Source organism: Nicotiana tabacum, chromosome 6 (genome assembly GCF_000715075.1).
Source record: "Nicotiana tabacum cultivar K326 chromosome 6, ASM71507v2, whole genome shotgun sequence".
NCBI lineage: Eukaryota > Viridiplantae > Streptophyta > Magnoliopsida > Solanales > Solanaceae > Nicotiana > Nicotiana tabacum.
Window position 1 is genome coordinate 216040117 of NC_134085.1, and position 15416 is coordinate 216055532.

The 15416-nt window shown below is 37.6% G+C and overlaps 1 protein-coding gene and 1 pseudogene across 1 annotated transcript; both read right to left on the minus strand.

Annotated features, from left to right (window-relative positions):
• LOC142181548 (putative mitochondrial protein AtMg00300) lies at positions 1–1556 on the minus strand. The gene is made up of 2 exons (XM_075254462.1): positions 414–1556; positions 1–333 (listed from the first exon to the last, which is right to left on the minus strand). The coding sequence occupies exons 1-2, from the start codon at positions 1013–1015 to the stop codon at positions 327–329; spliced, it is 609 nt and encodes a 202-aa protein (XP_075110563.1). The 5' UTR covers positions 1016–1556; the 3' UTR covers positions 1–326.
• A 2749-nt stretch (positions 1557–4305) lies between these two features.
• Positions 4306–15186, minus strand: LOC107788152 (cyclic nucleotide-gated ion channel 17-like; annotated as a pseudogene).
• Between the last annotated feature and the right edge of the window lie 230 nt (positions 15187–15416).

Genomic DNA, 15416 nt, shown 5'->3' on the forward strand with positions numbered 1-15416 from the left:
ACCATACCTCATTCGGAGTCTTAAAGTCAATTGCCGATACTGGAGATCGATTGACAATATGAGCAGCAGTGTGAACTGCTTCAGCCCAAAATACTTTGGACATTTTGTCTTGTAGGAGCATACAACGAGCCTTTTCAAGAAGAGTTCTGTTCATTCTCTCGGCAACTCCATTTTAATGTGGGATATGCCTGACAGTCCTATGTCTTGAGATCCCATGAACCTTGCAGAATTCATTAAACTCTCCATTGCAAAACTCCAAGCCATTGTTTGTGCGAAGATACTTGATTTTCCGCTCCATTTGATTTTCAACCAAAATCTTCCACTCTTTAAATGCTTCAAAAGCATCACTTTTTGCCTTCAAAAAATGCACCCAAACCTTTCGTGAGAAATCATCAATAAAAGTGAGAAGATACCTCTTTTTGCCCTTCGATGGAAGTTTAGAGGGACCCCATAAATCTGAATGGATGTAGTCTAGCACTCCTCTTGTCTTGTGTTTGCCAGTGCTGAAGCTGACCTTCTTTTGCTTCCCTAGAACGCAGTGCTCACAGAAGTCAAGTGTGTTGATCTTCTCACCTTCCAAAAGGTTACGATTGCTCAACATCTCCAGTCCACGTGCGCTCATATGACCCAGTCTCATGTGCCATAGTCTTGCCTTGTCATCATTAGATAACTGCACTGTAGATGCATTTGCAGAGCCAACAATGGTGCTTCCGGCCAATGTGTAAAGGCCGTTCTCCAGCTTGCCTTTCAGCATGACTAAAGAACCTTTAGTCACCTTTATAGTTCCTGCTCCGCTCATGTACCTGTAGCCTTGTTCATCCAGAGTACTCAGGGAGATCAAATTCTTCTTCAGATCAGGAACATGACGTACTTGTGTAATAGTCCTCACGACTCCATCATGGTAGCAAACCCGAACTGAGCCAATGCCAACTATTGCACAAGTTGCATTATTGCCCATTACTACGATTCCTCCACTTTTCTCATAGCTGCTAAACCAGTCTTTTCGGAACGTCATATGCAGAGTGCAAGCAGAGTCTAACACCCATTTGTTTTCATCATTACTATTATTATTACACGATGTTGTTATTACATAATCATTATCAAAATCATGTACCTATTCAACTGTGGATGCACTCGCCTTTTCCTTGGACTTTGACATCGGGCAGTCTCGTTTAAAGTGCCCCTTCTTGCCACAACCCCAACACTTTGTATTCTTATTGTTCACACGAAACTTTGATCTGTGCTTTGATTTGCTCTTTCCCTGTTGGCTAGTCCGGCCTCTCACAAAGAGCCCACTTGTCTGGTCATCTCTATCTCCTTCAATGTGCCTCCGCACATCACTAGAGTTAAGTGCCTGCCGCACTTGCTCAAGATTGATAGGCTCCTTGCTATACATCATTGAATTCTCAATATCACGATATCCTGAAGTCAATGAAAATAGCAAAGCACATGCAAGAGTCTCCTCCTCCTTTTTAATTCCTGCAATCTGTAAGTTCATGACAAGTTTATTGAACGCATCTAAATGATCTTGTAACGAAGTACTTGACCCCATCTTAAATGTGTGAAGACGTCGTTGTAACAACATCCTTGTTGTCACTGATCGGTCTTGGTATAGCCCTTCTAGCTTTTCCCATAACTGTTTGACCGTCTCTTCGGTACCCGTACTCACTTCACAAAGCATGTTAGGTGCAAGGGATAGTTGGATTGCACTCAATGTATCCCCTTCAATCTTCTCCTTGTCGGGAGTTGATATATCCTTAGGATACTTTCCGTCAATAGCATGGATTGAACCTTCCTTCCGCAGTAACGCCATCATCTGGTCTTCCAAATATTGAAGTTGTTGCGTCCACTGAATCTGTCAATTTCAAACTTCATGGAACTCATCTTTGCTTGTTCTTACTCCTTGGATCGTTAAAGAATCATGTTGCTCTGATACCAATTGTTAGCGGAAACGTAAAAGAAAGAACACAAGATTTAACGTGGTTCAGATCAAAATAATCCTACGTCCACTAGAGAACAGTTGCCTTTTTAATATTAACAAAGGAAAGGGAGAGTTCCCAATTACACTTAAGAGAATTTCTCTCTTAACTCTCTACTCACTACAATGTGTTATATTATTTTCGGGATGGTTTCTACAAATGAAGGAGTGCATCTATTTATAGAGGTAAAGACCTCCTCTTGATGTCATTGGTGACATCAAACTACCTCCTCTTGATATCATGGGTGACATCAAAGGAGGAAGCTTCCTCTTAGCATCCACACCAACTCTTTCCACCAACTCTTCCAATTGGTATGTCATTGTTGACTAAACATAAACCAACACCTTCAATTCCAAAACACTCCATAGTCTCGTCCTAACTTGGATTAGTTCCTACAAAGCAAAAGAACACCAATTAGAGTATTTTGTTATTTACATTTAAAACAATAATAAAGTATGGTTCATTTTGATTGTAAATAGCGTCCATATAACCTACTATCAGCTAAAAAAAGCTTAGTCAAACGGGCTATAAGTGAGCTTGTTGTTGATTGGTATAAGGTTTAATTAGTAGGTATTCATGAATAAATGGGATATAGTTATGAGTCATTGATGAACCAATAGAACCTTGATCAACTCTTTGGTCATGGTTTTGGTTCCATTGCCAAAGGTGGAAATGGTAACTACGGGTAGTAACAAAATATTGAAAAAGGAAAAAAAAAACAATAGATATATGCCATACATCATGTGGTCTATAGCTCAAGAATCCATGGTGCAAGAGAGGAATGATGAGACATGTCACAGGACAATTCACGAAATAGTTTTTAAAAAAAATCTTAGTTGCCTTAAATTTGCTATTATGTTTGACACTAGAAATCAAAGAGAAGCTTTGATGCAATGGTAAAAGTTGCCACGAAAACAATCTCTCGTAGAAATTCAAAGTAAGATTGCGTAGAGCATACCAATATGGTCTGATCCTTCTTCGAATCCAACACATAGTGGGAGCTTAGTACATCCAACTGCCCTTTTAGTTTACGCTTAAAATCATAATCAACTATCTCCTTGAAGGTGCTTTCTAGTTTTTGTTTTCCACTGCCATTATCTTTTTAGGGGTGGATTTTGACAAATGCAACTGTGAGAATAGATCTAAGACAACTCAGTAAAGACACAACTTTTCCTTCAAAACTGCCATGCTTGGTCTGAAGCAAACAAGAAACTTGATTTTCAAAGCCTATTTGGCTTGGATTAATTATAGGTAGACATTAATGGATCGTTTAGTTGGAGGATTAGGAAAAAACATTTCCTACATAGCCAATGCATTATTTGGTTGGTCATATAAGAAAAAAAATAATCCCCGCATAGCTAATACAATATTTAGTTTACCGTATTAAATAATATCCATATTAAGTTATGCAGAAATCTATGGTATTATTATATGCGGAATGAAATTTGAAATACGAATAAATGTATTAGCAATATGGTAGGCAATCCTTCCATAACATTTCATGTATTATTATTCACTACATAGCAAACCTGAGTGATTGTTTACCAAAAACAAAGGTCTCCACAAAGTTGTAAGACCATGTACGGGGCTGATGCATGCCCAATACCGGAAGGTCAAGGAAGTTGGCGACCTGATAACAGGGAAGCCAGCGACCGAAGCCGGGGTGAACAGCGGACGTAACTATGACGGTCCTAAAGTAGCGAAATTCCTTATCGATTAAGTTCAACCCGCACAAAAGGTGTAACGATCTGAGCACTATCTTTGAAAGTATTCGATAGCAATCTTTTAAAGTCATCCTCTTGCTAGAGGCTTTCTTGCACTCCTCCGGTTCTATTATTATGGACTTGACCTATTATTATAAAAGCTATTTACTATCCAAATGAAAGACGATCGATTATCTTCCTCTGAAAAGATAGAGAGCCTGATAGTTCTACCTATCATCCTTTCACACTATTTAAGGGGTAACACGAGTGAATTTCAGGTGTTTAGATATTTCAAGCATAAGCAATAATTGAACCAGTATAATGAAAAGCTAGCAAATCCAAATAAATAGAATGGCAAGCTTCATCATCATTCGGATCCAACAACAACAACAATAACCCAGTGTGATCCCACAAGTGGAGTATGGGGAGGGTAGGATGTACACAGCCTTACCCCTGCCCTGAAAAAGCAGAGAGACTTTTTCCGATAAACCCTCGGCTAAAGAAGGTGAGAGAAGCCCAACATAACTAGCATGTAGCAGCCTGAGACTTGCATGAAGGGGGGGGGGGGGGGGTAGGGTGGGGGAAGAGGACAAGCTAAGCTCTATAAGTGTAAGCATAGTAAATTTGAATAAAATGCTTATTTACGGGTAGTATGGAACTAGCAACTCTTAGAAGAGAGCTTTTACAGATAACTCAAGAAGTTATTTAGTTTATATAGTACAGAAGAGCATCCTGCTACTGAAAATCCTACTACTATTAAATACAATTACATTAACCCAAAAAACAAAAACAAAAAATCCCACATCCCCTTTGCCAAAACTTTCCAGCTTACAGCACTCTATATCTTCTAGAAACACGAGTTTCCACATTTACAACGATGATCCGAGTGTAATAACGTTTTACAGAAAACTTCAATTTCAAAATTGGTCATCTTATCGATATCTGAATGAAACTATTAGCTGTAGGATATATCTACCTGATGCAAGTTTAACTAGTCATCAGGCTCAGCTGAAAAGTCGGGCTCTTCAGGTTTCTGTAACTTAGGCAAACGTACATCTTTAAGCTTTTGAGCTCCTCTTCTTGTGTTTGCGGCAAATCTTGAAGCCAATATTGTGACTCCAAGGTGGGATATTCTCGGGGATGGATTTGAGCTAGCGTTACCTTGATCTTGCTCTTCACTTTGCTCTGTCTCATCGACTGTTCTGTCGTCCAGAGCAAATGATTCCAATGCTGCAAGATCTTTCGCCATTGTCCTCCGCTTGTGTCGCCTCCATGCAGCCTGTATGAAGCATGCGGCCCATGTACGCCAATGGTGAGAGTAGAACCGGAATGTATGCTGGAGCTTCTTGCTATGAAGACGTCTAAACTGGTTAGCAACAAACTTGAGATCTTCGGCTCTCAAGGCGAATGCTTCCACCTCAACAAGCGCCCTAACTGTTCTGGTTGAAGAAGGCAAGTTCACAGTTGATTTTGGAAGCAAAGCCCAAGCGAGTAGCTCCTCTCCGCAAAAATCTCCCGGCCTCAGTGTAATGGAATTAAAGAAACCAGTCCGACCACCATTTGTAGTAGAACTCTCGAGCCTACCTCTGATGATAAATAACATCTCTGTAACTGGATCTCCTTCACGGACAATATAAGTGCCTTCGGTGCTTAAGGAGGAGATTAGACGTTTGCATATTGCATCAAGTAATTGATCGTCCATTTGGGAGAAAAATGGAACCTAAACAGTTTTAACAAAACAAGTGAAAATGAGCTTAACAAACAAATACATCTATAACAAATACATATATAATTGCAACTGAATCAACAAACATGTGTCCTACACTGATCAAAATGTGAGGACATAAAAATGTGTTTATATGAAAGTGGTAAGCCCTTTAACGCAAGCTCAAGAAGTTGAAAATATACAAACAATATAAGCGTCTATCTTTTTAGAAGCCACCATTTGGGCACATGCTTTTCTGATAAATATATCAATACTTGGGAAAGAATCAGTTCGATGGAGGAAAATCATACCCGTCGGACAAGGTCCAGGCAAAGATGACGTTGGATGTCACGACGAAGATCAGTAGGCAGACCATGCAAAATTGTCTCTTCATCTACTCCTTTAGTAGCAACCCATTTATATTGATCAAAACGCCTAACCCGCTTTCTCAAATCTTCTGGAAGTTGACGATGCTCCATCCACTCTTCAGTATCTCTTCTCTTGAGTCTCCATTCCTCAAGCCTCACCGTCAAAGACTGCAGGTATGTCTACATGCAAGAAAAAATGAAGGGTTATACCCAAATAGAATGATATGAGAATGGTAAAGTTGTCTCCGTGTGACCTTATAGGTCATGGATTCGAACCGTGGAATCAGCCATCACACCCCCTTGGGTTTCGTCCCTTCCCACGAACCTGCGTGGACACGGGATGCTTTGTACACCGGGTTGCCCATTTTTTCAGATACGAGAAGCTGATTACAAAGTCGTAAGGTTATGTACAACTTGCACCACATTGGACCTCCCTCAAGGAAAACAAAGCCAGGATCCCATGGATATTGTACAAATGGGATTCAGGGGGCTCTTGGAAATTTTCTTCTAAGTATGATAATTGAGTTCTCTGTTAATGAGTCCTAGCTATACAAAAAGTATCCAACATTGCTTTTGGAGAGGTATGAAGTCTACAATGGTACAAATGCTTGTCTTAGCCTCTTATTCAAGTAAATCAATGAATGCATATTAACAATGGTTCGAATGCTTGTCTAACTTCTTATTCATTTCTACAAGTAGATCAATGAAAAGTGTGCATATTAATAACATAGGGGGAAATTATAAGAGACCTTTGAGTCTTTTATTTAAGTTTAAAAGATTCAAATCTTAAGAAATTGGTAGGGGGTACCCGTTTTAATTAGTGTAATGAAAAAGCCCTAAAGTTTATTTTATTTTCATCCCCCCACCCCACCCCCGCTTCCTCCTCCACCACCTCCAAACAACTAACAGAAGTTCAAACATTTCTTGATTGTTTTAACTAAACAACTTGAGGATGTTTAAACATTTCCTGGTTGTTTGAACTAAACAACCTTGTTAAAACAACTCTTGGGCTATTTGAAATAAACAACCGGATGTCACTGTTATCAAAGGCGGAAAGCGCAAAAAAGTTTTAAGGTCCGTTGGACTTTAGGCGCAAATAAAGCATGGGCTTTAATTAAGAAAGGCACAAATAGAGAAAAACTACAAATATTAATCCAAGACTATATCTATAAGAATGAATACCATAGACAAGGAAATTAAAGGAAATTTAGGATAAAGTGAAATATCAATTGTTTTGTCGCCTTTTTAGGATTATGCTCATTGGCAAGGAAAAGTATGTCTTAGATCCTTGATGACAACATCAAAGCGCCCCTGAAGCGCTCAACATGTTTTGAGCCTTGCTTCAAGGCTTAAGCGCGCCTTTGATAACACTGCCTGATGTTGTTTAAACAATTCTCACATGTTTTTTAACGGACTTCAGAATTTCCTCCATTGTTTCGAAAATCTATATTGGCAAAAATTCTCCAGAAATCTTCACAACAAACACAAAAAGAAGAATAAAAATTGCAGAGACGATAAGGAAGGAGAAGAGAAGGAAGAAGAAGCTGAAGAGGGAGAAAAGGAAGGAGAAGAGAAGAAGAAGATGACGGAGAGAAGGAAGGAGAAGAAAGAAGAAGATGAAGAGAGAGAGAGAAAAGAGAAGGAACCAAAAAATTAAAATTTGAAAATATAGAAGTGGGAGATTTTCAAATGTTAATACGTTTCCTCAACATTTTAGAAATTTATCAGGTCCCCCAATTCACCTAATTATCTTTGACCAAGCCAAATTCGGAAAAAAGTTTAAAATTAAGCTGGGTTGAGCATCCAGTATAAGAACAATGCCGGAAAAAATGATTTAACACATGCTATTTGTTGAGATCTTCTGCTCAATTTTTGGTATTTTTACCTCCCACAACATTAAGGTCCTCAGCGTGGGAGAACAAGCTTATAGCATACGTAGTAACAACTGAAGAACAACTCAAGGTTTACCATTTGGGACATAAGAAATAGAAGATGTTTTGAAGAATCTACTACACTATTAAGAAGATAACAACAACTACGTTCATTCCAAGCAAGTTGAGGCCAGCTATACGAATCCTCACCGTGTATAAAATAATAATAATTTCTCTAACTCTAGAAGTTCACTACATTTTCTACTGGCATATAAATCCACATAGAGGAATGACATGCAGAAAATTCACAAATCAAGCAGAATCTTGCAAATATTAAATCAGGAACAGCAATTATAATTGTCTAACAGTATTAGCCAAGATCATGCTGTTAATAAACAGTTCCCCCCGATTCCTAATGATCTTGAAGTTTCCCTGGGGAGTTCTGACTTAAAGGCAATGATTAGGCTTTCTTTTTTCTCTTCTTGTTTTCTTTTTTGTATCGGAATGCTCGCATACTTGGGTGTTGACATTTCGCTGTTTCTTAGCTGTTCTTGTTCGATTATTATTTTTATCTCAAGAGAAAGAATTACAAGGTCTACCAAAACAAGCTCGTATGGAGGGAGAATGAAAAGCAGCAGAGCCTTTGATTTACCTGCATATTCCCAATAAGGTGTGCGAACAAAACCAGACCCAAAATTGCAATAAGTATAGCAAAGGATGTCTCCCCAATAAATGTACTTGTTGACAGATTCTGCCCATAAGAACTGTAACACCAGAAAAACGAAAGAATTGAAGTTCAGATCTTCCTTCAAATGGCTCGTTAAAAGTTGGATTAGAAGGGCAATGGCACATTTACTCTCTCAATGTAATTGCATCCTTAAGAACCTTTTCAAACGACTCCATCTAAATATTTTCAAGAAAAAACAGCACAAAACAACACACATAACGAGTTAGTATTCCTTTCATAACTTAGATAACCCCATACACTATTGCAAAAATCAACAATTTTGAACAGTATTATTGGAGTTAATGTGTTTAGACAGGCTGAACGATCGTAGGTGGGGCAGATTGTTAAAGAGCTATATATCAAGCTCAAAGTAATTAAACAAGTATTAGTTGTTGAAGAAGTATCGGCTCAAGTTCAAAACAATCAAAATAGAATTTGTTTATGGAATTTTAGGACTGTTAGAGATAACATAGTTATCCATCCTATAAAATAGGTCTCATAAACTGGATAGACTAGACAGACAAATGGTCAAGCAAGTTAGAGCTGAGGTAATATATGATATGCTACTGGTTTGCATAGAAATCTTTTTCTCTTTTTAAAAGCCAAAACACTAGATAAGAACCATGTGCGTTCGAATTCGGAAATGTCTAACCGGGATACAGTTTCAATAAATTACAACCGAAAACACTAGATAAGAACATTATAAATGTAAATGACACTGTTATTTTGTCCAACCACATAGGAAAATTACCTCAGTTGTTGTAAGCCCCACCACAAGCAATAGAAGTACTTTGCCATAAACCTTGAGGATACAACATCTTTTTTAACTGCGTTTTCAAATATTCCATATTTGAAAGTACTATCCCCATCGGGATCACAACTTTCAAATACCTTGGTGATATTTGCCCAACTCTTACGAGCATTTTGCTCAAAAGTATCACAATCCAAGGAGCGCAGCACACACTGCGTAGAGCTGTTTTCATTTCGGCATATGGATTTCCAGCAAGAAGTATATCGATCAACTGACAGCAAATACCATGCTGCGCCAATAACCTAAATAAAAACAAATAGTCTGTCGTTACATCAAATTCCCAAGAAAGGGGGAAAAAACCCTTGCATAACAGCAGTGGTTTTAAACCAATATTTTGAAAATAAGGTTGTTGGAGCTACATACATGACTGGCCAACATGTAGAGAAGTAGATTATATGCAGCCCCTGCCCAAGCAGTTTTTGTCACAACTCCAGTTGCTTTGATAATCTGTGAACTTAATGGGAATATAAGATACAATCTGGGAACATACTGAAGTAGGACAATCAGCGCAAGGGCATTATTGTAGCATGTTGGCTTCTTGTGGCGGGTATAATAAACCAGATAACCATCTGCATGAAAGATTACTTTTTCATCATATACCCCGCTTCACCCCAGTAAAAAGAGAAAATTGAAAGCAATGATGATGATGAGATAAAACTAGAAGAACGGGTTATCATTTTCTTGATATGTAAAACTACCACATTTAACAAACAAATGCATCAAATACTCTGCTAACAAATAGAATCAAGAAATTGGAAATATGTGGCACAATCACTAGTCCAAAATCAGGGGGCCACATGCCTGCAATCAGGCTATCTTTATGGTCATGTAGTGTATAGCAGAATCGGAAGAAACAACTGCTTATAGATGAAGAATTTTAAAGCCACTTACAGATTATGTTGAGACATAATATAATTAATTAAAAATATGCTCTCTAAAAGATTAAGTTGTTAGAGATACCATACTTTTAATCAATTTATAATATTATGTCTCAACACGCCCCTTCATGTGACTTGTGAGCCACATTTATTGCATGTCAAGGACGATCATTATTACATAGAGGCCGACCGTAAAGAGACCAACAAACATCTCTTGTATGTCCTCCCTCACCTAGTACTCCTTTATCGTCGTTAGAATGTGAGTCATGTCCACTAAGAAAACACACTCGTGCTTCTTTCTCAAAACATGCCAGTAATAGGGCTTCCTCTAGTTTGAAGTTGTTCACTCGAACATATAGGGTCCAAGTCATGTCAGTACTTCATTAGGCTTACATTATGTTATTACATTTATTGATTGAATATTCTCGCTGCACTGGTTATTCTAATGAAATAAGGTCTAAATTGTTCTCTACTTCTTAGAATTTTTGTATTGATATTAACAATCAATATGGTGTTTCCACAAAGAAACTAATTAGTGATAATCCCCGAGAATATTTATCTTCATCTCTTTCTTCCTTTATTTCGTCACAAGGTTTATGACACTTGTCTGCTTGTGCACACACTCCACAACAAAATGGAATTGTTAAACGGAAGAACAAGCATCTCATCAAAACGCTTGGACATTACTCATTCACAACTATGTAGCTTTTCCGTGTTTGGGGTGATTCCGTTAGTAATGCTTGTTATTTAATCAATCGTATGCCTTCTTCTGTTTTGTAGAGTAAGAATCCATTCTCGGTCTTTTATCCGGACCAAACTCTGTTCCCACTTCCTCCACGTGTGTTTGGTTGTACCTCTTTTGTTCATGATCTTACCCCTAGAAAAGACGTACTTCCGCAAAAGGCTATAAAATGTGTCTTCTTAGGTATTCTAGTCTATAAAAAAGGTTATAAATGCTTTAATCCCTCGACAAATGGTTGCTTGATCTCAGCAAGTGCTACCTTTTTCGAGATTTCTCGGTACTTCTCACCTAATCCATTAAATCAAAAACCATTGCAATGTAATTTCACTATTTTCTTACGTCAGTTAAAGCAAGTAGCGGAAATGAGGATATTGAGATGGATGCGTGGGCATATTAAGAGAGATATGATTATAAATGAAGATACTCGGGACGAGGTGGGAGTGGCTTCCGTGGTGGATAAGATGTGGGAAGCTAGGTGAGATGGTTTGGGCATGTGATGAGGAGAGACACAGATGCCCTGGTGAGGAGGTGCGAGAGGTTGGCTATGGTGGGGCGTAGAAGGGGTAGAAGTAGGCCAAAGAAGTATTGAGCAGAAGTGATTAGGCAAGACATGGCACATTTTTAGCTTGCCGGGGGCATGACCCTTGATCGGATGGAATGGAGGGCAAGGATTAAGATAGTAGGTTAGTGAGTAGCGCTACCCTTATACCTGTAGTAATAGTGTATTCTCGTATTCTCTATCATTAGATTTCTATTACAACCTGTTGTTTATTTTGCTTCGGCTATTTTATTTTTTCGATTATCGTTACTGCTTCTCTTTTATATGAATTCTTCTCTTTACATATTTTTCTTGAGCCGAGGGTCCATCGAAAACAATCTCTCTATCTTCACAAGGTAGGTAAGGTCTGCTACACACAACACTCCCCAGACCACACATGTGGGACCACGTTGGATTTTGTTGTTGTTGAAGTTAAAGCAAGGAAGCACAAGATATAGTGGCACTTCAAACGAGGTTTTGTCCCAACGCAGACCATTCTTTATTATGTAAGACTTGTGTTCGAAAGTGCTATGACCTATTCCTCTACAGATTAGTAGTTTCACTTGCCACGAATAAATGGTTTCACAAAATTGTCCATCATAAAGTATCAGCACAAGCTACAGACATTTTCTATCTTCGTTTCTCATTCCGGTATGTGAGAAGAAATCCCACACACAAGTAGCAAAAAGAAGTGGAGAAACTAGATGGTTCACATCCACATCTCTTTCAAGTCAAACCAAATTAAACAGGTTGACTTAACGTTACACCATCAGTTACATATTTCTACAATAGATGTTAGGCATAAGCCATGTAAGATGGATGACTTGTCTGCTGGACAGGAGACATGGTAATTATTTGAGGTAAATGACACTGGAGGTCCTTAAACTATTTGAAAAAAGCACATTTTGATCCCTGAACCAACCAAAAGAGACATGTACAGTTACTTTCCATAAGGTAAAAAAAAAAAAAAAAAAAACAAGCAAATCCACAACAGTCCAAATTATCAGAACCCTTATCCAATAACTCTACCTCCATACCACCTCATTGCAACTCCTTTCCTGTCCCTAGCCCCTTAGCACATCTGAATGCAGACATCTAATCACTCTAAAAAGAGTCTTACTCGTACATGATTTGTTCTAGCGACAGCTTATGAAACTAAATCAGAAGCCAATTACTACTTATGGAAATGAAATTCATAAAATGAACATAATATGGACAACAAAGTCGGAGAAAAAAGAAAGCCATGTTTGGGCCTTTTATATCTAAACATAGACATGCGACTAATCACACAACACTAAATGATAAATGCATAAAAAAGCTAAAGAATAAGAAAATGAAACCCCAAAAGTTACTACCACTTAAGACCTCTTTGCACAAAACGGTACACGCGTAGTTTACATAAGAAAGAGGAGCACATCAAGACAGCAGCAATCCAATTACTTGGTTAGTATTGCAACATTATCAATTTTAAGCAGGGCAAAAGACCTTCCATACCTATTATTTGCTATCGATAAATTCTTAAAGAATCCCTGTAAGTACAGAAGCTGGCAAAATGGTTCAAGGTAAAGCACTTCATGTTGCTCTAAAACTTGGCTCGAGGATCTTTTTTTTTATTGTCGATAAAACACTTATAATAGCAAGAGAGTCAAGAGCAACACAAATAAGAAAGGAGTATCTCTAAGCATTTATACTTATATTTTACAATTTACAGACAGGGCTGCAATCAGAGTCTAGAGAAAAGAAGTGGAATTGCAAATAGCGAGCTTGTCCTAACTAAGGATGCTGCTAAATCATAATAGAGGGTGGTGGTGTTGAGGGGGTCTTCCTTAATGGGGATATGTTTGAGGGAAGCGGTCAAGCGGAAAAAAAGAAATGGAGAATATCTGTCTTTTTCTTTATTCTTTTTTAGAGTGAGGATACGAAAACACCATATTTTTTCATATAATAGTGCATACCATTTTCAATTACAAATTTGGCCAATAATAGCAACTTACACGGATTACAGTCTATTGGGACATAGAAGCTGAAGGGACTAAATATTGAACATTATGTTCCTCATAAACCAAAATTTTGACCACCTTGACACCAAGACAAGTATCTCAAAAGGCCGAAAATGCAGCAAATTTAGCACATAAAACCCAGTACACAAAAACAACGCCACACATAATATTCACACTAATATCTGGACATATGGACATGAAAGAAAATGTATTTGATTTGAATGTCATGAAGTGGAACGACATACCTGAGGTAGAGGAAGGGTTGCAATCAGATCAACAAAAAAGTCTGATCTTAAATATCTGAGAGCAATCTTTTTAGGATCCATGACAAGCTCACCCTTCCCGAATACCCTTGTATTTGGGGCAATATAAGCAGTCCGGAACTTAATGAACACATGTAATAGATAGAAAAAATCGGCTATAGTTCGGAAAATGGTGACAACAATTCGCAAATTCAAATCTGATTTCACACAACTCGACTCTTTAGTTCCTTGTATGATGGGCAAAAAGAAGTACAATGGGTCAACAAACAAAGCCAGCAAGCAAGATATAATGAAAATCCTATTCCATTGGATTACAATATCACTCCCCGGATCAAGTATTCGCTTCCTCCATGACCCGTTGTGGTCCTCAGGATACACCTTAGACCTCCCAAACTTAAGGGTATCATTGACTTTATATCTGCCATCAGAGTTCAATAAAGGAGATGAATATCTATATCCCGAAGATGACTTCTCTAGGTTTGAACTGTCAGTTTTTCCTCCCAAAAAACCAACCTGTTGTTTTTCACCAGAGTAGAACCTAACAAATGCATAAATCAACTATTAACAGAAAAGGAAAATCCATCTTACAATAAAATTCCAGTTAAAGAAATTAATGTACAAAATGTGAAAAAAAGGGCAGCCCGAGCACTAAGCTCCCTCTATACGCGAGGTCTGGGGAAGGCCCGGACCACATCGGTCTATTGTACGCAGCCATACCCTGTATTTTAGCAAGAGGTTATCTCCACGGCTCGAACCCGTTACTTTCTAGTCACATGGCCGCAACTTTACCAGTTACGCCAAAGCTCCATGTCAGCGGCTACATAAACATTCTAACTAAATGCAAATTATCTCATTATCTTGCATCAAAAATAAGAAAAACATACTTCTAAAAGCAATACAACAACATAAAATTCAAATCTTTAAATACCCAAAGTCCTCAATTCTTCAACATATTACAAAAAAGATCTCTTTTTTACCAAATTATTACAGTACAATTTACCAAATCACATAAAATAAACCAAAGAACAAACAAAAACAGGAAAACAAAAGCTCAAAATCTCACATTCCTAACAAACTTCTCCTTACTCCTAAAAGCAATACAATAACATAAAAATCAAATCTTTAAATACCCAAAGTCCTTAATTATTCAACATATTACAAAAAGAATCACTTCTTCCAAATAATTACACCAGAATTTATCAAAGAACAAAATGTGCAACCCATCTTAGTTCAAAGTCATATTAATACAATAACATAAAAATCCAATCTTTAACTAACCAAAGTCCTTAATTCTTCAATATACTACAAAAAAAATAAGATCTCTTTTTTTCCAAAATTATTACACCAAAATTTACCAAATCACAGAAACTAAACCAAAGAACAACAAAAAACAGAAAAAAAACAAAAAGCCAAAATTAAAAAAAAAAAATCACATACCTTACAAACCTCTCCTTCTTTAGCTCCATCCCAAGAAGGGTAACAATAAATCAAGAAAAGGGTTTTTTTTCAAAACCCTTTTACTCTTTTAACTCATCCAATCTTTTTCCCCCTTCTAATGTGAACACAAACACTAATCTTAAGAAAAAAGTGGGCAAAGCACAACAGTGAACTACAACTGAAAAATACCCAAAAAGCCCTTCAATCAAGAATCTAATTTAAATGAGAAAATAAAACATTCTTTGTAAGTTCTTGGGTGGTGTCTGTTTTAAGATTTGCAGAGTTCTGACAAATAAATGGAAGTGTGAAGAGGAAGTGAATGGGGGAAGTTAGTGATTGGTTTTTTTAGATTTGGAAATTTATTTTAATATATTTAAGAGTTGTTGGTATTAAA

What these genes read in the sequence shown, in the direction of transcription:
- LOC142181548 (XM_075254462.1), bottom strand. Translation starts at nt 1,015, where the DNA reads ATGACGTTCCGAAAAGACTGGTTTAGCAGCTATGAGAAAAGTGGAGGA.